This window comes from Clinocottus analis, unplaced genomic scaffold (assembly GCF_023055335.1).
Source record: "Clinocottus analis isolate CAN_PGR_092001 unplaced genomic scaffold, fCliAna1.0.p SCAF_21, whole genome shotgun sequence".
NCBI classification, from domain to species: Eukaryota; Metazoa; Chordata; class Actinopteri; order Perciformes; family Cottidae; genus Clinocottus; species Clinocottus analis.
In genome coordinates this window covers 3,184,705-3,208,609 of record NW_027175943.1, presented here as the reverse complement: position 1 = coordinate 3,208,609, position 23,905 = coordinate 3,184,705, and the positions used below count along the sequence as shown (strand labels likewise).

Genomic DNA, 23,905 nt, shown 5'->3' with positions numbered 1-23,905 from the left:
GGCAGGACAAACGAGAGTCTGTGAGTGTGTGTGTATGTGTGTGTGTTTGTGTGTGTGAGCTGACTTGTATAATAACCACGGAGCTGACGAGTGATGTCCGGCTCCTCAGCGGCTCTTGGAGAACACAGTGCCGTACAGTTTCATCCCGGCTGCCGTGTGTTTTCCCACTCCGCTTCCCGCATGAAAGCTCAACATGCATCAAAGAAAACCAAATTACTGGAAAGAGAAGCTTTTCTGTGTCCAAAATGTTGACACATAACTTTCTTCCTCACGTCTCATCATGCAACATTACCGTAGATGTCCTGTATGCCAGCGGTGCGTCACATAAAGCTTTTATCATACCTGGCAATCCGCATTTAGGTAAGCAGAGAGACTAAGTGCTCAAATGTCCTTCAACTTCAGCCAAAGTTGGAGAGCGAGTCGAGCACTAAGCTAATCCTCAACTCAAATACAATTCACTGAATGATTATTTATGAGTACAACTTGTTTGAACCGATATCTCGAGCTGTCGCATAAAGGTTATTCAATTTCATGTGCTCGCTTGCTGAACATTCCTAAATTAAGTTGCATTAAGTGAAATGACCACAAACTAGACTGAGCACGAGTACTTAAATAAATACTTATCCTGTGTGTGGTCCACTGCTGCCGCTTTTATAAGCAACAGGATACAGTTGTGAATTCAAATTGATGTATTTTATTTGGTACATTTATATCACTTTTTCTTTCTCTGTTTTAAATCTAAGGGTGTGTGTTGTATCCCACTGTATTGTCTTGCTTGGTTTCCCCCCATATATTTCCTAAAATGAAGCTATTCTAGTTATGAGGAGTTATAAAAGGAGCAAAAACTGAAAACTCAGTTCCCCTCCACAGGGGACACGGAGACCTTTAACCCCAATTCAGTGACCCTCTGCTGGGGGAAGACTTCGAGCCAAGCCCCAGACCTCCAAGATGGAGGTCACGCTGTTGGACTCATTAAACTCTACACGCCCCCCTCCTTTAAAAAACACACGTTAATTACCGCTCCTTGACTCCAGGTGTGCTTATTTACCTTATGGCTCGTGCACGGGAATCGCGCGAGCGTTCGGCGCAGTTCCAACGGCTCAACCAGGGTGGACCATACCACTGTGACTACGTGGAGGGGGAGTCAGAAAGATAAACTCTCTATTTTCTCCCGATACCGCGACAGCATTCAGTCACGTCCGAACTGGAGATGTCACAAGGTACATAGAATATATCTAATGTCTATTTCAATTAAAATAAACAATTTTTCGCGCATTTATCGCGGATTTATCAGCAGATAACTTTCCCACCGCCCCTAAAAACTCCCTCGCTACGTCTTGCCTTTTCTGATTGACCGCTCCGTATTTTTTTTTCCTCTCTCTCTCTCGCTACGTGCCCAATGTTCCTCCTGCTGGAGAAAGGAGAGAAAAAACAACACTGGGGGGAAACAGAGAAAGAAGGAACAGCGGAAAATAAAAGAGGTGGAGAGAAGGGGAAAAAAGTGAAATAACAGGAGATTTGCGCTAAGATTGGAGCAACTGGCTGGAAAGAGCGAGAAAGACATTGCGCAAGTGGAGAACGAGACTTGCCATACATATTTTTACATTTTTTTACTCGTGTGCAGATTTTTCTTGTTTTTCTTTCCCATCTGCTGATTAAAAGGTGAGTTTACCCCGTTGTTGTTACAGCATATGCATCTTAAATATGTTTTTCCCCTCCTCCAAAGTGTTTATCTCTCCATGTTTCCCAGGAGAAAGTGAGGGAGTAGCCTGTGCACATTTGTCATTGTTCATTCAACAGTCGTGCAACAAAGCAATAAGACGAGGAAAAACATGTTGTTTTTTTTCCTCGGAGGAGTTATGTGTTGCAATATGCATGGATGCAAACCTGTTTATTATTGCTCTATGCAAACCGATGTCAAAGTAATCAGTGCCCCCTCCTCTCCCCGTGTTTTCCTCCTTGATTGAATCCAGCAAAACACACACATACACACATACACAAACACACAACACTCCACTCTGCAGCACATTACTATTTAAATGAGTTTGCAAGCACCGATTGTAAAAAGAAAAAAACACCCACATAGTTGTTGTTGCACGCGTGGGAGCGTGATGAGAGTGTGTGTGTGTGTGTGTGTGTGTGCGTGAGTGTGTGATGGAGCGCGTGCGTGTTATGGACGCGCACATGTGGCATCGCCAGCGGCTCTTTGTTCCCCTCCAGCAACCCCCCCATGTAAAAACCGACCCAGGCGTGACAGTGTTGACATCCTCGTGCCGCATGGACTTCGGTCGTCCTCATCCTCCTCTTCCTCTTCTTCTCCGCGCATCCCTCCTCTTCCTCCAGCCAACGGCGTCGTCTCCGCTCTTCTTTTGTGGTGTGTTAAAAAAAACAGGAGCGAGCTGCGGCGGTGGAGATTTCATGGTTAAAAAAATGTAGTTTTTTAATTCTTGAATATGAAGGTTGTTGTTGTCTATTTTCTCAGAGGACGTAGTTCGTTTGGGGGCTTGGAGGGGAGGTCGAGGAGGAAAGAGGGGGTTTAAAGTGTGTCAATGTCAAAATGTCAAATGGAGGTGTGTCCCTTGTGTGTGTGTGTGTGTGTGTGTGTGTGTGTGTGTGTGTGTGTGTGTGTGTGTGTGTGTGTGTGTGTGTGTGTGTGTGTGCTGGCTTGGAGGAAAAATTTAGAAAAGGACAAAAAAATCATACAGCAAAGCCTAAAAACATTGGATCCGTAAGAGTCTCCCTTATGGAATATTATATAGCCAGGAATGTTTTGCTTTGGTATGTCGTGCCAAACCAAGGGCACACACACACACACACACACACACACACACACACACACACACACACACACACACACACGCACGCACACACTCTACCCAGCTCTCTACAGACAGCTCCTCACTGCGCCTCAAACTGCACGCGCGCACTCCAGCGAAGCTCGCGCGCATATTCTGTGAGTCATACTGCATTTGGAGACTCGAGGCCTCGCTGCTCTTTGAGTGAAGTGGAGCCCCTGCTGATAACGCGCTTGCACACACACACGTACACACACACACACACACACACACACACACACACACACACACACACACACACACACACACACACACACACTTGTGCACGAGCGCAGATATGCTCCTGTGAAGTAGACATTGTTCCAGGATTGTACATTTATAGATGCACAAATACACACGCTCGAAGATGCAGGCCCCCCACAAGCTATGTCAGAAATGTTAGACTGTGTTGATAGAGAAACACACACACACACACACACACACACCCACACACACACACACACCCACACACAGTGTACTGTCTTGCTTTGGTGGAGAAGCTGGTGGGTGTGGTGTTACCAGCAGCCGTGTGTCCATAATCGTGTTGCCGTTTTATTTCAAATACATGTTTCAGTTTCTGATCAGAACGAGTGGTTTCACATTGAGAGAGTGAAGGAATTAAAGGGCCAGTTCGCCCCAAGTTTGAGTTCACACACGCACACAGTTTTGGGTTTTTTAAACTTTCATTTCGCTTCGCCTGACGTCTCCTCCGGTGCAGCTCGGTCACGATCCTCTCGTCTTGGGACGGAGGCAGAAAAGCCGGCGGCAGATATTTCCAAAAGCTCAGCAGACGGAAGCAGAACTCTCTGCACAGCGAGACCACGATGCTCGAGTCATAAAAGAAGGCGCTCGACTCAACTACCCCGCTGCTTATCGCACCGCGAGGACCCGCCACAGCATTAAAACCCGCTTACACAGTAACAAATGAATAACTGAGCTCTCGTAACGACCACACCGACCTGCATCAAGTGCATCTGGCAGTATTACGATGTACTTTCAAGTTCTTTTACTGCAGGATGTAATTACTTTGAATGGATATTTTGTTAAAGCTCGGCACAGGATCCAAACAGTCGATATATTTAACATAATTATGTATTCATGACGTCCTCATCCACTGTGTCGTTGCAGTGAGGACACGGTCACTTTGAATGAGCCGGGCTCCCGATGTGGGATTTGTTAGGGTTTTTTTTTTTTTTTGGAGCCGTGTCTGTCGGGATCAAAAAATAAACTCTTCCGCTGGAAGGCTCGCCCCGTGGTCGGATGCCACACGAGTGTTTGTTTGCGTTCCGGCCAGAGCAATAATCCAAGATCAACTTGTTGACATCACGAAGCTGTGACGGGTCACTCTCCTCAGATTGAGCTTGCCGACGTCCACTGAACCCCCGCCGAGGAAACGGAAAAACATTCGCAAACGATGACGTCATGATGCACTTTCGACTTATTTTTTCGTCATTGTGACAGCGATAGTTGTCTCTGCACCACCGGACTTGTTGCCATGGTGCCTATTGACCGACGTAACCTCATTACAGAGCAGCTGTGCCACCATCGGTCATCGCCTGCGTTCATTTTGGATTGCCAGTGACAGTTTGACCGATTGCACTCCAGCCGGATTGGACCCGACGAGACGCGCCAGGGTTCCCCGCGCACGTTATGACGACAATACAACGTGAAGGAAAGCGGCTTCAAGTGGAAGTGCTGTGAATATTAAACAATTGCAAAATTGCTGCATCTGCAAAAAGGCACCAAAGTGCTTCCTCCGCTGTTGTTGGTGTGTGACGGAGAACTTCCTGGGGTGCAGTGAGACTTGTCACCTTGCCTGTTGACTCGACCAATATTAACATTCACTCCCGCGGTGTTTGCTAATCCATCAGAGTTGAGTGCAGGAAAAGAGACGATATGCCTGAGCCGCCATCGTGGTCACGGCCTGCACATAGGGCGAGGTGCTGAAGCTCAAATCACGGTTCATTTCTTCAACGTTGGAGAAAGTGGATTCACATCTGGAGAGTGTTGCTGTAGAATAGAAGCAATATCGTCATATCGTGATTTATTCTTTCCCGAATGACGAGTCTTTACGTCCAATGTAACTGTTTATTACACAAAGAGTTGATTTCCTGACTCTAAATGAGCAAAAACAACAACAGGACCACATATTTTCCTCGCTGCAAACCGCTGCTGTGAAACTGAAAACACTGCTACCGCTGTCAAAAAGGTAGACGCACGTGTGGCTGTGCAGCAAACTAGGCCAGTAAACAGCTATATTTGGAGGTGTATCCAGGTTCCAAGAATATCAAGGAATCAAACACTGTTGTCATCCCGGCGTGCTTGGAAATAGTCTTCCTCCTTCTGTCGAGGTGTTGACGAAGAAATGGTCTCCGTTCTAAGAAGCTCTCGCCAGCTGTTGAGTTCGCTCGGATGTGAAGCACTGTTGCAGTAAGAGGACTCAGCGTCTGATGGAGCCGCGGCGTCCGATGCTCGGGTCCATGGGCGTAATTGCCTCTTCAGAGTTAGAGTTGGGTTTACGGCTCGGTTTAGAGTAGCGCTGTTGGCTTATAGCAGAGAGCTGATAGCCACTTTAGCCAGATTGCCTTTGTGACAAACGTTGGTGATTTAAAAATGGATAAATAAGAGAATAAAGTGCATTCTTAAAGCTGTGATAATCAAGGCTTTTGCATTAAATATGGAACACAATTGTGTTTGAGTTTCTGCATTCGGTCAGAGCGAGTGACTCAGTAAACATAGCGAGCTACGTAGCGCTAGCGCATAGCTACATAGCGCTTTTCTGAATACTCAAAGATGCTTTCTACAGAGGAATCATTCACACAGTGATGAGAGGAGCTAACATGCAAGGTGTCACATCAGGACTATCTAACTTTCATACAACGTAGTCACAGCTAAGGGAGCAATTTAGGGTTAAGTGTCTTGCTCAATGACACGTCAACGCGGGCTAGCGGGGCAGAGGATTGAACCGCCGATCCTCTGATTGAAGGACGCCACGGTCGCCCCCCAATAACCAAGTTCCCTCTCATCAAACTTGTTTCCAGTCGCAGCAGGCAGCTAGTCTCAGTGAAAAAGTCTCAGATAAACACATGGAGCTAAAGTAGCTAAAGAGACAGATTTCTTTCTCCAAAGATGGAGGAGACCAGAACGGAGCCAAAGGAAAGGAGAGTGAATACTTTCTTCAGTCTTGTAAAGCTCCACAGTTACACAAACATATTTCTGTCTAATTATAACCGTTCATCTTTCATCTTTAAAGTGGAACCAAGCGTCACATGATGGCGAATCCATCCAATTATAAGTAAATACAAATATTTGCTGGTTCAAGCTTCTCAAATGTGATTATTTGCTGCTTCTCTTTGTCATATGAAGAAGTGACGATATCATTTTGGACTGAACAAACAAGAAAATGTGATTTAATACTATTTTCCTAAATTCATGAATGAAAGCAATTGAGGGTTTGAGCCATACATTCATAATACATTGTAATTTGTTACACAAATAGAATCTATATATATATATATATATATATATATATATATATATATATGTATATATATATATATATATATATATATATATATATATATATGTGTTAAATGCATTGGTGAGTTGTAGCTGCTGTCATTGATTCTCACGCTCCAGTTGGATCCCGTCTGGCTCATTTGAGTGCAGCTACTGTAACTAACAATGTCTGATGCTGCACTTCCCTCTGTTGACACCAACAGAAGCATTGATTCCTCTCTGTTGACGGTGGACTCAGCTCAGTGTGTTAAAACCCGGCCGACGGGACACAAGAGACCGTCGCGAGCGCAAAAATAAACATTGGAATTTGTGCTCACGAGCTGCTGAAAAATGAAGCGTTTTGGATGGAAAACCAAAGCAGACGGACGTGTGTTTATCCACTCAGACCTGCAGCTTTGGTCGTGTGAAGAGGATTTCACTCCGTTTTGTAGCTCACGGAGAACACAAAGAAGTCCAATCTGGTGCAGGGTCATTAACATACTCTATTTGATCCTATTTTAGCCTTTTTGTATGTCGATGCCGGTGTCACTGATGATTTTGATATGACTGTGTGTGCACTATAGAGCAGGTTTTTGCAGCTTGAGCTCGGGTGTATTTTTACTGCCTGTGCAGTGAGAAGCAGCGCATTATTATACACTGATGAGACAGCGTGCAGCAACGTAGCTCACTGTCTAGCCTTTTTTATCTGACTTCTTATCATCAGTGTCGGCCAGTTGTAGCGTCGAGTGAATATTAGTCTGGGTGTTTATAAAAAAATATGGATTTTTATTTCTTTTTTTCTTTTTTTTTACATTCTGTGTAGGTGTACTAGAGCGTAACAGCATCTGGGTCAGAGCGTATGGATTTTATTCTGTGTAGGTGTTGTCTTCCTCGCTAGCATCTAGGCCAGTGTGTGCGCGCCCGCGCGTGTGTGTGTGTGTGTGTGTGTGTGTTAGCGGGTCGACTGCTCAGTGCTTTGCCCGATGGCTAGAGGCCAGATAACAGAGGCCGTGCACTACAATGCCCCGTCTGTTCCCACGAGACCAAACAGGCCTTCACAGCACCCTATATATAGACCACCGCTCCGCTAAACTCCATTCACATTTCTCAGGTTGATTGTGTGCAGATTTTTTTATTCATCTTTATTCATTTTTCTTCAAACTACAACTCAACTACGTGGTGCAAATGTGACGCTCTGGGACTGTGGTTTTGAGGTCGAGCGACCTAAAGACGTCCAAATGTTCATCCGGTCTGGTGCTGCCAGAGGTGTGTGTGTGGGTGTGTGTGGGTGTGTGTGTGTGTGTGTGTGTGTGTGTGTGTGTGCTGTTGGCATTCCACGATGCACAGTTACATAATCGGGAGTTTTTTGTCAATAGATCCACAGGCGGAGGAAGAGCTGAGCGGTTCGTCCCCCGCTGGTCGGCACAGTATCCGCGTGAAAAGTGTTTTTTTTTGTTTTTTTTAGAGGCCAGGTCGTCCACATTTGTGCCGCAGAGCTGAGAGCAGCAGGGGCCTGCAGCCGTGACGGCGGTCCGCTGGGGAAAACAAATGTCCGGAGGCTAGCAGCGGGTAAACATGTGACGGCAGGAGAGCGGCTGCCTGAAACCGATGCTATCGCCGCAAAAATGCTGCAAAAATGCTGCAAAAATGCTGCAAAAATGCTGCAAAAATGCTGCAAAAACCACACATTTATGTCCAAGTGACGCTTTGATTAACCGTCATCGATGAGCAACACATCAATGCAATCTTTTTTCAGGAAGATTTTCTCAAATGTGCTGCCTTTTTTTTATTTGTGTGTAAGTCTTGATACGATATTATTACAATACTTAAATCCAGATTAGCACAATACTGCGATAAATTGAGTATTGCCATACGTAGTGATTTATTAGCTTTTTTTCAACCTCAAATTATCCCCAAAGTAAAACTTTGTCAACAAAAAATGATTTTATTATTCTAGCACCAAAAAGTTTAGAATTGATTAAATAAAAGATGGATACTCGGCTTCCGTGTATTGATAAAATATCTCCATGCAAAATATGGGTCGACGCCCAACGCCCAGATATCGGCATCGGGAGTGTAAAAGTCTACTTTTTGCCATTTTACAGACTAAACTATTAAACAAATTGAGCAAAACGACACATTTCTACACAGCCCACACCCTTGATTGAGCCCTTGAGCGAGGCGCTAAAGCCCCAGCTGCTCCAGCAGACCTGCTACGTGGTAATTGAGCCACTGGTAAGAGTGTGTGTGTGTGTGTGTGTCCCAGAAACATTTCCAGGGTAAATACTGTGGAGAGAGAACGGATTTAGCTAAATGTTACTTTACGCTCTAAACACAAGAAGCCACTGTCGACGACACTGCAGGTTCTTTGTGTTTTATTAAAGTGTTTTGGGAATTTCCGCCTGGAGAAAAAGCCTTTTATGTGCGGCTGCAATCAGCTCAGCATCACCGATCCATTTATCTCCATCAGCTCTGAGCCAATAGGCTCCAACATACAAATTGACCGGAGCTTGAAAGTCAATTACTGTGTATGTGTGTGTGTGTGCGTGTGTGTGTGTGTTGGTGTGTGTGTTTGTGTGATCATGTGCTCATCTGTTCGCCTACAACTGGAATCAAAAACAATTGATTCGGAGCCTCTTTCAGGCAGATGAATAAACTCCCACTGATCTGACCTGAACAAAAGGAGCCGCTTGTTGTTTGTACATTCACACGATGAGTCGAGGTGATTACTGCTTTCACGTCGCGCTTCGCCGCCGAGCGAACAAACTGTCGCTGAAGGAAAGGGAATTGAAATTTCATAGATCAACCGAGAGAACGGAGCAGAAAACTAGAAACACACGCTTGTTCATTATCACCCAGACGGCGTGTACTTCTGCTCCATGTGCCGGACTTCCTGGAAGGTCGTGTTTGGACTGCACACGGTCGCCATTCAGATGTCCCTGATATAAATGAATATTTTAAGGGTTTAATTATCATATGGCTTAAGTTAAAGGTCAAAGGTGACGTCTTCAAACTGCTTTTTCTAGTCCAAAGCTAGATATTATATTCATATACATATAAGACGGAACATGTTTGATGTTTTTGCTTTAAGTTATACTCGTGAGAGGAAATATGCAAACAATTAGCATGATGCTGCAGCTATCGTGCACATTTGACAGAGAATGAGGGCATTTTTCGTGGAAATATTGGTGGACTAAACTTCTGGCGCCTCTGGGTGCTTTGTGTTTGCCTGCATGGTCTGAGATTGGATCGTCAACTCGAGATTCAAAGGTCTGGACCCATATCTGACGCTGCTTTCAGACGAGCGGTCCTGATAGCCTCCGGCTCACTGCCAACATCGATACAAGAAACGTTTGAAGTCAATAAGCCCCAATGGTTGGTTATGTAGGCTGCTGCAACGTCCAACGGACCATTTATTGTCCGATGAAGAGATTCTACAACTCAAAACCAACTGCAAGTTCCTGTGACTTGCTTGCGACCGGCTGATTTAAGGGAACGGCTTAGCCCCAAAGCCAGAAACAACTTTAACCCAGGCTCATTTCTGCTGAGGCGGCCTTTAAGATGGCCCCCAAAAGCTGGCACTTCGGGGCCTTTAAAGTTAAGTTTGAACTCCCTTTTGAGATTGAAAGCTAACGATATTCATCAAAGAAGCGCCGGACCGCCGGCTCTTTTTTTTTTTTAGCTAATAACCTTTTGTCACACTCCTTTCGGAGAGAGAGAGAGAGAGAGACGGGACGTCTGAGTGGAGGTGAGATCACGACGGAGGGAATAATAGGGCGGCCCGAAAATGAGACCAGGAACTGAGCCGAGCCGCCGAGTGATGGCCCGACCGAGGGTTCGCAGAGACAAGAGGCCGAATTGATTTGCTGAGAGACGGAGAGAGAGAGGAAAAACAAGCTGCTCTTTCATTTGTGTGTCTTTTTTTATCTTCTTTTCGCGAGGGCCAAGGTGATCCACGTATGCCCATCCAACGGCGTGGGAAGCAGCACGGGAGATTGAAGCGAGGGGAGCGGAGACAAGGGGAGCTTTGACTCCTCTGTGAGTCTTCAAGGTTGCTGATGTGCCTCTTTTCTCTCTGGGCGTTTGTCACTCATTTCTCTCTGTGGATACTACTTAGAAATGCACAGTAGCAGTCGTTGATGGGAGCTTTTCATGAGCCGCTCCTCCCCGGGCAATAAAGCGAGGTTTGTTTCTTATTGGCATATCAAACCACAAATTGAATTTGCCCCCGAACATAAGTTAATACTCATCCATTACAAAAATATAATGCGGTTTATAGCCTGCCGGCGGTCACACACGGCCTCGCCATGAAACTCACCATGTCTTTTTAAGATAAAATGTGTCCTCGTGGAGCTCCAAATGAGGTCCTTGCAGGTCATTGAATAAGATTTATTACACCGCAGAGCTGAATTGTAGAAGAGTGAGATTTAGGGTGAGATTCAGGGTGAATCCACCTTCCTCAGCAGACCTTCACCTCTGGCCCTCGACTGACGCAGCGGTACTCAGGTGTGACAGCTGCAGACTTCCACCGTTTACTTCAGGACGGAGAACAGATTCGGTCCTGAGAGTGTTCTTGGCCTCAACACCTGGGTCTCTGTAGTGTGTGTGTGTGTGTGTGTGTGTGTGTGTGTGTGTGTGTGTGTGGCAGTGACTTCCCATTAAAAAAATAAATAAATGACGGCGTCAATTTCTCAGACTCGTATACGATCAGACTTTTTTTTTGCACCTGGAGAAGTCGCCCCCTTGTGGCCATTAGAAAGAAGGCTTCAAGTTTAAAGCGCTGCCGCATCGGCGTCACTTTTCAGAAACCCGGAAGTAGCCAAATGCGCTAAATACAGAGGAAACGTTACCCGTGGGCAGGAGAAATGTCGTCACCTGTTAAGCCAGGCAGATAGGTTTAATATATACACTGAAATATATATTTTCAAAGCAATCCTGAAGTTTAAAATGTTCAGGAATGTCTGTCACATGATACATTCAGTATTTCTGTCTTGAACCACTGACCACTCGGTATTTACAACTCTGAAGAGGTTCATTGAGGTCATGTGACCCACTGACTCCCAAACAACTGTTGAATGAGGTGATGTCATGGACTTTGGGGGAGGGTGTTGGCTTCCTCTCGTGTTGTGCAGCGACATAAAAGCCTTCGCTCTGGAGCAGCCGCTCGCGTCCCCCCCGAACACCACGAGTTTAACCTTTCAGCGGCTCGGCCTTCGGCCCCCATTCTCAATATAGGTGACCTTAATGCCCCGTCGCTCTAGTTCAGCACACTGTTGATGTGTCTGGTGTGTTAGTGTGTGTGTGTGTTTGTGTGTGTGTGGGCGCGCCTCTTTGTTCTGAGCCGCAAACACCGATGGCAGCTAAGAGAAAGAGACAGACAGACAGAGAGAGAGAGAAATGAAAAAAATCAGCGAGCAGAACTGTTTTTGGTCCTTTTCTCTTGCCGTCCGGCGGAGTGAAAGAAAGCGGCGGAGACAGAAGGAGGACGGCGGTGAAAATGAGACAAAGGCCGATGAAAAAGTCGTGACAAAAGACGAACGGAGAGGAGACGGTGGGGGGGATGAGATTAAAACATAGAAGAAGAGGGCAGATGGAGACGGAGGGAGAGAAAGTTTTCCTATTTGACGGCAGACTGTTCCAACAATCTAGCTGTCGATTAAAGACGAGCGCAGACGCCGCTCTTTTATTTCTGTCTGGGTTTTGCAGTCTTTTGTATTTACTGTACGACATAAAATGTCACCAATGTGTCGTCCTGATGGCAGGATGACGAGCTAAAGCTAACTGTAGCCCTGCTGTTGACAGACTTCATCCCCCATAATCGCTATTTCACATTTCAGTACATTCCAGCTAATTCATTTAGCGACGCGTTCTGGAGGAAGCTTCATCGCGGCGATGCAAACACCCAGGTGGTGTCTCTCTCGGTATTCTCGGCGCAGTCTAGTCGGCGGCGTCTGCAGCTCAGAGCGATGTCGGCTGGGCTGACATCGCCGCCAAAAGCCAAGCGAAACCCCCGCACACGCGTAACCCGGATGAGTTTGGGTTTGGCGGGAAGAAGGCGAGCGCTTTGAGAGACGAGACAGAGCAGATGGCGTGCAGAACAAGTCTGAGGAGAAAAATTATATCTTTAATTTGTTTAGTACCAGTCTGTAGATGGTTTTATTCATTTTGTACTCTTTTTTTTTGCAACAGTCCTTGACATTTAAATGACTAAAATACAATAAATACATAAAGTAAACAGTTAGTAAACAGTTATATTAGTGTCAACAGTTTATATGCACATGTTTATACTTTTACACATGCACTCCACTCCTCTATCTGAGGAAAATCATATCGTCGACTCAGCATTTCTTTGGTGTAGAACGGCCCGAGCTTCACTAAAAGTTGTGTGTCGTCTGTTATGAACCACAAAGCATAAATTGATGATTTACTTACCGTCAAAAAGCAGTTAACTACAATGTATAATCTGTAAACGCTCACTTTCAAAATGCACCTTCACTTCTCACTACGAGCATCATGATCATCATCATCATCATCATCCAGCAGAAAAAGAGAGAGAGAGGAAGTGAAGGGTGAGGGAAAGGGCCGACGGAAACGGATTCCGACGTGCCGCCATTTCTCAAGCGTGGATTAATGAAGCTGCAGCAATTATGTGATGGCGCCTGATATCTGAGACGTGCAGCCTGTTCGGCCGGACAACTGTTTTCGTGACAGCTGAAGATGAAGAGTAGAGGCATTTTCTTTCCGCAAAGCAACACATTCTCTTCCCCTTGAAAATCTGCCTTTTTCTCTCCATCACTCCGCTTTCTCTTTCCATGGCGACAGACGGCGCCTCCTGTGCAGTTTAGCAGTTATTACACGCTCTAAAACACACCGACTCAGAGAGAGAGAGAGGCGGCGGCAGAGAGGAAGAAAGACGGATGATGGAGGGGGGGAGGCCGATTAGAGCTTCAGGAAGCTGTTCACGGAGGACAGAGAGTGTGTGTAAGAGAGAGAGAAAGAGAGAGATTAATTATAATGGGCGAGTGACGCGAGCCCTGTATCAATGTGTCCATGCCTATAATACTGAATTAATTATTATAAAGTGTTCCCAGAACGCGCCGGTCAAGTCTATAGAGTTGATTTAACTAACGAGGGCACAAGCGAATTATGTAATTTCTCATTTTGTGCATTAAATCAAGCTCTTTTCTTTGATAAACGCGCTCTGCTCGTTGGTCTCTGGGTCTTCGGTGACGGATGGCGTTTGGTTAGTTGTCATGGAGAGGTCGGCACATGAAGTATTGAATTATGGTCATGTGACGACTGCATGCACAATCTATATAGTGGGGCCGAATCAAATAGTCGATTAGGGTTATGAACAGATAATTCAGTGGAAAGAATTGTTTCATTTATATTGTTATTGGCTTCGGGTAACTCTAATGTTATCGTATTAACAATCGGAATTAAACAATAAAGAAACTATGAAGTTCCATTCAGCATTTTAGCATCTTTAAGACAATTGTTTTGGAGCTAGCAACGAGCTAGCAACAAACTCAGGCACTCGACGATGCATTTAGCTTTTATTTGTTTTTTTTTCGGTCAAACTATTCATCTGACAGAGTACAACATCCAGGACCAACACCACGGCGTGCTCGTGCTATTTCTATCTCTGGAAGATGAACCGTGAAGATGACTCACGTCAGAAAAAAACAGAGCAGTTTTAGAAGCTGCAGCAGCTGTGCAATATATATATATATATATATATATATATATATATATATATATATATATATATATATATATATATATATATATAAGATGATGAACAAATGACAGGGAGAGACCATGAAAAATACAATATATGCAATACTATTAAGTAGATGGTAGAGAGAGAGAAGGATACTTGGATGGCAAACAGTGTGTGTGTGTGTGTGTGTGTGTGTGTGTGTGTGTGTGTGTGTGTTTGTGTGTGTGTGTTTGTGTGTGCATGTGTGTGTGTGTGTCTGTGTGCCTATGTGCACTCACCAGAAAATGAACTGATGCCCAGGGGGGTTTGTGTCTCTCTGGGCCTCAAACGGAAATGACTCGTCACGAAAGCAACACACACACACACACACACACACACACACACACACACACACACACACACACACACACACACACACAGTGATGTCAGAAGGTCCCATATTTCAGCTTTAGAAGTCAGAATGCTGTCAACTAGACACAGTAACAAGTTGTTACTCACTTTAACATCCCCCTGAAGCTTTCTGAAGCTGCACAACTGCAAACCCGACTGACAATCACAACATTTTGCATCCATGCATTTATGTCTATATGGCACAACAAGAGGTGGAGAATGTGTGAAGTGATGAAGGACTTGGACATTGTACAGACGTGGCACATCTTTCATGAGCATCTTTAATGAACAAAAAGTTCATTTCTGTTTCAAAGGGTGCACTTGCATTGTCATGCTGTTATAAAAGCATCACATCAGTGGCATTAAATGGTCTCAAAAGGACAATAATATTGTGGATCTCCATGTTTTTCTGGGACATTATATCCTCCAAAAAGCATTTAACTTCTGGCTGCTCCGGTGGACTCGCTGTAACACACAATAACACAAAGTAGCACACACTGTGGCTGTAAAGGTGTGAAAACAAAGGACGCGCTTGACCAACCGTGCTCAGATAAAAGTCATGCAACACAAAGTGTTTTTTCTTTTCCCATTCCTCCTTCGTTATCGGCCAGGTGTTTGTCGGAGTCGTTCCTCCCCTCGGGCGGCTCTCACGTCTCGCTCACCTTCACCTCTCCGTGCTTTTATTCCTCGTAGTCATACGTCTCCAATCTACAGATCCACCCTCCCTCTTCCCTTCTCTTCTCTTTTTCTGCCCCACAATCCTTTTCTGCTCATCTCTGCCGGCACTAATTGCTAATTAACTTTCATAAGGTCCCACAGCTCAGACAGAGTGCCAGAGGAATAAACGTCTGCTTGCAGTATTCAATCACTTGTGTGTGTGTGTGTGTGTGTGTGTGTGTGTGTGTGTGTGTGTGTGTGTGTGTGTGTGTGTGTGTGTGTGTGTGTGTGTGTGTGTCAGGCTCAACAGTCCCCACATTTTAGTTTAAAGTGTGTGTTTGTGTATGTCTGTGTCAAGCCCACCGGTCCCCGCATTGTAGTTTAAAGTGTGTCTGTGTCAGGCTCAACGGTCCCCACATCGTGGTTTAAAGTGTGTGTTTGTGTGTGTGTGTGTGTGTGTGTGTGTGTGTGTGTGTGTGTGTGAGCAGCTGGAGCAGAGACAGATTGTAAACGCTCTGCTCTCCTCTTACCTGTGCAGGAGGTGAAACCATGACAACAGAGATGCAGGAGATCGCCATCACGGAGGAGAAGCCGCTGCTCACGGGTCAGGCCGAGGCCAAGGTCAGAGACGATGCCACACACACACATACACATGTACAAAAACACGTACACACAAGTACATATTGTACCAGTTTCCACAAGAGGATGCACGCAGACACACACATGCAGGCTGACTTTAATCCGAGCGTGGAGAAAGATGCACGGTCGTCGGTGTGTAACGTGCACAATCTGAAAACCGTGGATAAATGGCAGCGTCTGTGTGCATGTGTCTGCGTCCCAGAAGACCAGAACACAAGGGTTGGCTTGTGTGTGTCTGTGTGTGTTAGTGCATTTGTGTCCTTGTTGTGCACATCTCTGAGCTGTGCACGCGCTTTCGAGTCATGAGCCATGTGACGACATGGGTTTTAACACATATGCGCGTAGCCGTGTATGGATGAGTTAATGTGTGTGTGTGTGTGTGTGTGTGTGTGTGTGTGTGTGTGTGTAAAGCTGCAGCGCTGGCTCAGATCTGCCGGCTTGACGTCAAAGCCCCGAGGGAGCGGAGCAGATCTCCTCTGCTGTGGATTCTGCGCTGCAGAGCGCAGCATCCAGTCGCTCTCTACTGACACCTGGTGGACAGACGGGGAACTACAGCGCAGGAGGGGGGGGGGGTGGGGACTGAAAAAGTTGAACAGAAGCGAACATTTAAGTGACATCCAGCAAGCAAGTGCACTGAGCGGTGATTATTGGAGGAAATATAATAAAGATTGGGAGTTTGCATCCAAACCATCGCTGTCCTGCCTCCACCCTCGTGCGTTTTAAGGCGGAGCATATGCTTTACGCTGATTAATGCCGTGACCTTTTCCACTGCAGCCATGTGCCTTCTCTGCATCCGCCCAGACCTCCAGGACGCCCGCCTCCTCCTCCACTTCCCCGGCCGCTAATCTCCATAAGAGCTTGTGATTCTAGTGCTTCATTAGCGCGGGTAAATGGATCCAAGGTCTTCAAATGAACTCGCCCTTTCAAGGCTTCCTCCAGACGAACCCCCCCTACCCCAACCACACACACACACACACACAACCACCTGCTCCTCTGAAAAGGCTCTCCGCCGCTCGGTCTGGAGTGTGACGGCGGCCCTCTTGCCTGCGTGGGTGTTAATTAGGGAGCGAAGCTCTGAAAGAACAAAAATCAGACATTTTCACTCATAACTCTCGCAATAAAAAGGCAAAAGGAGACTGAAAAGAAAGGCGTTCCACTTCAGGTTCTTGGAAGGAAATGACACAAAGGGACTCAGATTACACAAATTGAAGAAATCAAGACCATTTTTAGAGGTGACATGGTGGTTCGGAGTCATTTTTAAGAGAATAATGTATTAATCGATAATTCAGATTCAGTTTCACGATTGTAAAGAGTCGCAGTGCGCTATTTATCTTTGTGTTTTGGGCTGCTGGTCGGATTAAACAAGGAATTTGAAGAATCCTTGTGCAAATATATATATATATATATATATATATATATATATATATATATATATATATATATATATATATATATATATAGCGATATAATGCGATTTATTACATTTTATCCAACCGCAAATTGTCCCCAAAAAATATCTTAATTTTATTATTCTTGGACCAAAACGTTTAGAATTGATTAAATAAAAGATCAATACTTGGCTTCCGTGCATCGATACAATATCGCAATGCAAAATATCGCGATACTATGATAAATCGATTTTTCCCCACCACCCTTAATTTTCTACTAACTTCACTTTCCTTTCCCACAGGATGCTGAAGCGGCTGCTCGGATACTCCTGGACCAGGGACAGGTATGCACCTGCTTCCTGTTTCCCTTCCTCTACGTGATGAAAGCATTTTAACGTTCAAGTTCAAGCGACCTCCAAACGTTTCACAGGAGCCTTCAAAGCCTCGTGGACGTTGCGTGCCAGACTGTGATTGAAAGAGTCAATAAAGATCGTATAAAGAATAAAAGTCTTTTCCCTCTGTGCAGGCAGAACATATCTCACTGCAGCGATATATCTACCTCTCTTTAAATCCCACTCATTCCTCTTGTTCTTCACCAGGAGCACAGCATCGAGACGCCCCACGGGGTTCTGCACGTGACCCTGCACGGCACGCGGACCACCCGCAGGCCCGCCATCCTCACCTTCCACGACGTGGGTCTGGACAGTGAGTATCTCGCTCGCTCTCGGTTTCTCTTTTCCACTCGTTTCTGACTCCGCCCTTTTCGATCGATTCCTCTTGTTTCTCCTCCTCCTCTTCCTCTCCGGCAGGCAAGAGCTGCTTCTCCCCTCTGTTCAAGTTCGAGGAGATGCAGGAGATCGTCAAGAACTTCACCCTGATTCACGTCGACGCCCCGGGGCAGGAGGAGGGCGCCGCCGCCTACGCCGCCGGGTACGGACGCTCTGTTGAAACGCTGCTTTTCCCCCCGCGTCGTCCTGCACTAACCTTGAAGAAAGAATCTCAGAAGTGGAAACAATCTTCTGTGGCAGGCTTAAAACTAATCTCCTCCCAAAATACTCGCCATCTCCCACATCTCCCCTCGTCTGCGACCTCCAGGACGCTCTCGTCGGAGGTTTAAAAGACAATCTTCTCTCTCACAGCGTCCTTCTTATTTCTTATTTCCTCACTTCTCCCAACTCTAATGAGTATTTCACAAAGCTCGGGAGGATTTCCTGCCGCCTATTGTCATCACCTTTCCCTCCGTTCCAGAAGTAGAAGCTTATTCTCTTCTTAAACGTCTTCTTCTTAAAGTGTCAGGCGCTCAATACGAGATGATAAGGGAACTCTTTCGTCATCACGCACTGATATGATGTGATTCATGTCCAATACTTTGCTTCCTGTCACAGCCACCAGTACCCCTCCATGGACACCATAGCAGAGATGATCCCCTCCGTCCTGCAGTTCTTCAAGTGAGTTCACGTCGTTCATATTGACGTGAAGAAGATGCAGGAGTTCAAATGCACTTTATTCGTCTCCGTACGGGTTGTGCAGGTTTCCCCGTGTGTGTCGTTGACTTGCTTCTGTCCCTCCTCAGCTTCCGTACTGTCATCGGAGTCGGCGTGGGAGTGGGAGCGTACATCCTCTCCAAGTTTGCGGTGAGTGTCGCCTGTTGCTCTCCATCGTCAAACAGCGGCTGTAGATTGACTAGAATTGTACATTAACCTTTTGCAAACCGTGCGAAAATCCTCCTGCGGCCATTTTAAGTCCCAGCATGCCCCATTCAGACAGTTTTTTGGCATCAAATACATAATTCTTCCATTTTTCGAACCATTTTTTTGACTGAAACTCCTCCTAACAGGGCAAGTCTTTGTTTTATTGTGATATTTGTTGCAGATTCTGATTCTTTAGGTCCTAATCTTTCCAAAAAGGTGTCTTATTGACACTGCAGGAGGCATTTTTTGAGGAATCTGGCTCACATCATGCTTCATGTTCATAGTTACAATGAAAATATCTTTTAAAGTGATTTTTTTTTAGCAGATATATATTTTTTTCCCAAGACTTTGCTAAACAAATACATACAAAAAGCACAAGTATTGGAATTAATTTGGGGTTCCTATGATGACTCAAACGCAGGGAAAAGGGGGTCTGGTTTTCAACGGGTTCATCAATCCATGGTGATGAATCATGTTAAATGTATGAGATTAGTCATAAAAAAGGTTTAATAAAGCTACAGTTGATAAATCATATTTGCTCAAAAACCTTCTATCATGTAAGCAGTACACAAGTAATATCTTATGCATATAATAAAAAGGTTCCCTGACACATATTTGATCATTGCTGCTTTCTCATGAGCAGTAATTGACACTTGAGTTAGCTGCTCGGCTCTGATTGGATATTGATTTTTGGGGCACGAATGCAGTTAGGAGCACTTGAAGGAAGCAGAACATCCGTCTCATGTGCTGCTGTCAGGATGTAGGATATAAGCTTGAAGAGTCGTGTACTGAGCAGGTTTTACGTCATCTTTTCTCCGCGCTTTTAATCAAGAACACCTTTGTTTATTTATGTTTTTCTTGTCGTCTCCCCGGCCGTCCCCTCCGCTGCTTCCCGTCGCTCACCAGCTCGCAAACCCAGATTCAGTGGAAGGTCTGGTCCTGGTCAACATCGACACTAACGCCCGAGGATGGATGGACTGGGCGGCCCAGAAGGTACGTGACGTCCTTCAACACGCGGGGCGGTAACCTGGTTAGCCCCGACGCGACCTCTCCATCTATCGATATGAGATTAGGCGACTCTGTGCATGCTATGCGCTCCCGAGTGGTATTGATTATGTCGTTGTTAATCATATTTAACGTACGAGTGATGAGCGGTGTGATTTCTCCTCTGTAGCTCAGCTCCGTGACCTCGTCCCTCACAGAGCAGATCCTGTCCCACCTCTTCAGTCAGGTGCGAGGACGTTCATGTCGTATTAAAGTGGATATGCAAAACATCTGGTAACCAAATGAGCTCTCATTGGTCACTTATGACGTATTTTGCATGTTTGTCTGGTTTCCTTGCAGGAGGAGCTGTCATCAAACACAGAGCTGGTGCAGACTCACAGAGCGCGCATCTCCAAAGCCTCTAATCTGGTCAACATAGAGCTCTTCTGGAAGACGTACAACAGGTAACCACATAAGCATCATAAAGCATCATGAGGCATCATACGGCATCATAAGGCTTCATATTCTTCTCTTATCCTTCCACAGCAGCCGCAGAGACTTGAACATTGAACGCAACAACTCCTTCAAGTAAATCTCCTCCAAACCTTTATAGTTATACTCCTCATGTATATTTGAAGCTCTGACTTCCGTAAATGCCGACCTTCAAAGCTCCATGTCATCATCCTCAGGTGTCCAGTGATGCTGGTGGTCGGCGACCAGGCGCCATACGAGGAAGCTGCCGTGAGTTAAATGTTTGAAATGTTTCCTCACGGAAAACCAGAATAATTTGGTTTCAAGGGTTCAAAGCGCACAAAGAGTTCGATGGCAGAGGTTTACTCTTGTTTCCTTCTGTGGCCACCAGGTGGAGTGCAACAGCAAAATGGATCCAACAACAACTTCATTCCTAAAGGTAACCAACCCTCAAGTCTTTATTTCTTTTTCTCTTCTTCCTTACACTGTCCGTCCCTCACACTCTTCTTCTCTCCGTCCTCTGCAGATGGCGGATGCTGGTGGTCTCCCTCAGCTGACCCAGGTAACGACCAACTAACGGCCTCTTTCTGGTTCGCATGCTGGCACTGTATTGTGTACACCCTGAAAGAAAGAAAACAATGATGTGAAACAGAAGCAGTGCACTGAGAATTAAATATTAACCTCATATTGAAGTAATGTTGCCGGTTGCCTTTCTCCAAAACCCACATAAAACTCTAAAAAACAGATGTTGTAGTCCTTTTAAATCAAAACTACAACCCTTGGCGGCCATGTTGGCTCGCTAAATGGCACCTAGTTCAAGAAATAACTGACGATCGTACTGATTGAACTATTTCTTTGCGTTTGCAGCCCGCTAAACTGACTGAGGCGTTCAAGTATTTCATCCAAGGAATGGGCTACAGTAAGTTTGAGCAACAATACCGCCATCTTTATCCCCTCAGATGCGCCAAAGTGTTTTCTATTGATCTATTTCTTTGCCTCCATCTCCCCGCAGTGGCTTCCTCTTGCATGACCCGGCTGTCCCGCTCCCGCACCACCTCCCTGTCCTCCTCCTACTCCATGGACGGCTCGCGCTCTCGCTCCCGCACCTTGTCCCAGGGCTCGCAGGGCGGCCAGATGCCGCCCAGCCCCTCCCAGACGATGGAGGTGTCCTGCTGAAGAAGAAGAAGAAGAAGAAGAAGAAGAACAAGAAGAAGAAGAAGAAGAAGAAGAAGAAGAAGAAGAAACGAGAGAGTGAGAAAGGAGGGCGACGGGAAGGGTGCAAAGAAAGATGGAGGTGCGCTGATAAATGTAGGAAAAAAAGAGGAATAAGTTACTTATTTGTCACTAATCAACTCCCATCATTTCCCACAAAGAGAATAGGACTAGAGGGGAGGGATGAAGAGGAGACGAGGGGCTTTCAGAGGAAGAGCGCAGCTTGCACAAGTCCTTCTCCTCGCACGGCTGTTGTACAATGAGTATAGGAAGTACAGACGAGGAGAGGAGCCTCTGTCAGCCAATAGAGCCCTTTAATTTAGACGAGGAGGCCCTCAGGGCCGCTCACCTCGCATCCACCAGTAGTAATAATTCAGAAAACGGTAGAGTTGTCGATGATGATGATGATGATGATGATGGGATAGAAAAAACAACTAGTAACACCTTTTTTTCTTTATTACACAATGAGCTTAAAAATACATAGATACAAAAAAAACATACTATAGCAGAGATACTTATAACAATGTGTGTGTCTACTACTTTTAAACTAGTTTTTATTTTGATTTCTTTAATCTGATTTTTATTTCCTAACCTCGGCGAGCGGCTGAAGCTCCTGATTGGCTCCCCCGTCAGCCAATGAGAGCCTCTGTAGTGACCACTTCCTCCTCGATGTTGCCAGGTTGTTTATGTCTTCCATTCGCCCCGTCTGTGAGTTTTTGTTTTCCCATCGGATTTGATTTTTTTGAGGTGGGCTGGAAGCAGTTTTTTGTAATTTTGAATTTTTCCAATTTTAAATCTAGACGTGGAAGTTGCATGCCTGGAATCAGCCCATATGAATATTGACTGAATTGAATTTTTCTTTTATATTCCGCTAGAAGTGTGTGTGTGTGTGTGCTGTTGTGTGTCCTTGGAGCGTGTCGTGAACATGGCGGTGAGCGTGCACGAGAGACGCGTGCGCGTTAGCTTCAGCTATCGCTAACGCTAGTCCGCACACTAAATAGTGCTTCCAATATCGCTGTTAGTCCAGCACTGCGTGTCCTGATATCCGCATTCGCAATACCACTCAACAGGGAGAGGGGGCGCCACATCCCGCTACAAGTAGCACGCTCGTATGGATATCGCACTCAGTGCTGGGCGTGGCCTAGAAGAGATCACCGCGTTCCTCACCTGGGTTGTAATCTCTTAGCCTCGCTCGCGCACGAATACCTCCGAACAAACCCAGCTAGCGTTACTTGAGTTTCTGTGAGAGGTTGAAATGAACACGAGCGGCTTCATTCGAGCGACGGCGTTGTTGAGATGTGTGTGTGTGTGTGTGTGTCTGAGGAAGTAAATGTGATACAGCAAAGAGGAGGAAACCCCCCCGTGGCTTATTAACGACAATGTACCAGCCCCTTCACTGCCAACACTCCAAAAACTAAACTTAAAGGGACGTAAATGTTGCCGCTTTCTACCGATCTGGAATTGCAGCACATGAGCTTTAAATACTGCCGAAAAAAAAACAAAGCGCCCTCCTCCCCAAAAAAATAACAGCGCAAACTGCCTCCATCGTTCACGGTTGATCTAAACACAACACAAAGCTGCCCCACTGCCCCACGACACGCCACCGCTGGAATGAGCCGATCCTCGGAGCAGTCGTGTTCTTCTTCTTTTTCGATAAGCGGCGTGTTTCTTTCTCGTCTCGCGCTCCTTTCCAAACCCGGTTGATGAGGTAGAGATGGATGATGGCGGAGGGCTTCGTATGTGATTCTTGGGAGATATTAATATTAAGTCGCGTCTCCGGTGGCCCCATCGCCTGATGGAGGCGATTGCATTTGTTAACAAACACAAATGGCTGTTTCTATTTGTGTTAAAGGCGTGAATGCAACACGTGAACCAGGACGCCGCCATGTTTTAGGCACTTTTTGTTGCTGAAGTGTAGAATGTAAACGCTCTTCCCCAAACGTATACTACAACTCCACCGGGCGTGTGAGCGTCTACCAAATAAAGGACAGCGGGTGGAGCCGAGGAAATGAAATTGCCAAATAAGGAACAGGATGGGTACTTGTGTGTGTGGAGGGTTGAGCTGGGCTGTGATTGTAAATGCTCGTCCTTTTTCTTTCTTAATTTTTCACTTTGATCATGTTTTTCTTTCCCCTCTGTGTTTTGGGATTATTATTATTATTATTATCATCCTTTTTTATCTCTGTGAAGTGTTAGTTTACCGTCCCGATGTGCTCACAAGTTAGTTAACCGTGTGTGTGATAGTTCTTGTGTAACTTTTCTAGCATTAGAGCTGATAAGGGAGAATAATATAATAAACAATTTAAAAAAAAGAAGATTAAAGGTAAAAGAGAATACAATCAATTTTACTTGTGTGGATAATTTCTCTGTGTAACACAATGGACATCCTAAAAACTTAAATATTAATAAAAGCTTAAG

General features: G+C 45.5%; 1 protein-coding gene across 2 annotated transcripts; it reads left to right on the top strand.

Annotated features, from left to right (window-relative positions):
- Window positions 1-1,352: 1,352 nt before the first annotated feature.
- Window positions 1,353-23,905, top strand: ndrg2 (NDRG family member 2). 2 transcript variants are annotated; one of them, XM_068587383.1, is made up of 16 exons: window positions 1,366-1,662; window positions 15,641-15,723; window positions 17,432-17,473; window positions 17,729-17,834; window positions 17,939-18,059; window positions 18,515-18,577; window positions 18,703-18,763; window positions 19,727-19,813; window positions 19,995-20,051; window positions 20,165-20,268; window positions 20,351-20,392; window positions 20,494-20,545; window positions 20,667-20,714; window positions 20,802-20,837; window positions 21,143-21,194; window positions 21,288-23,905. In XM_068587383.1, the coding sequence occupies exons 2-16, from the start codon at window positions 15,652-15,654 to the stop codon at window positions 21,449-21,451; spliced, it is 1,107 nt and encodes a 368-aa protein (XP_068443484.1). In that variant the 5' UTR covers window positions 1,366-1,662; window positions 15,641-15,651; the 3' UTR covers window positions 21,452-23,905. The 2 variants fall into 2 exon arrangements, with proteins under 2 accessions (XP_068443483.1, XP_068443484.1); XM_068587382.1 differs by having other exon boundaries at window positions 1,353-1,662; window positions 21,143-23,905.

Excerpts from the sequence above, each read along its gene's own strand:
- ndrg2 (XM_068587382.1), top strand. The coding sequence starts at position 15,652 with ATGACAACAGAGATGCAGGAGATCGCCATCACGGAGGAGAAGCCGCTG. Across the intron at positions 18,060-18,514 it reads GCCGCCGCCTACGCCGCCGG|CCACCAGTACCCCTCCATGG; the intron begins GTACGGACGCTC and ends TTCCTGTCACAG. Across the intron at positions 19,814-19,994 it reads TGGACTGGGCGGCCCAGAAG|CTCAGCTCCGTGACCTCGTC; the intron begins GTACGTGACGTC and ends TCTCCTCTGTAG.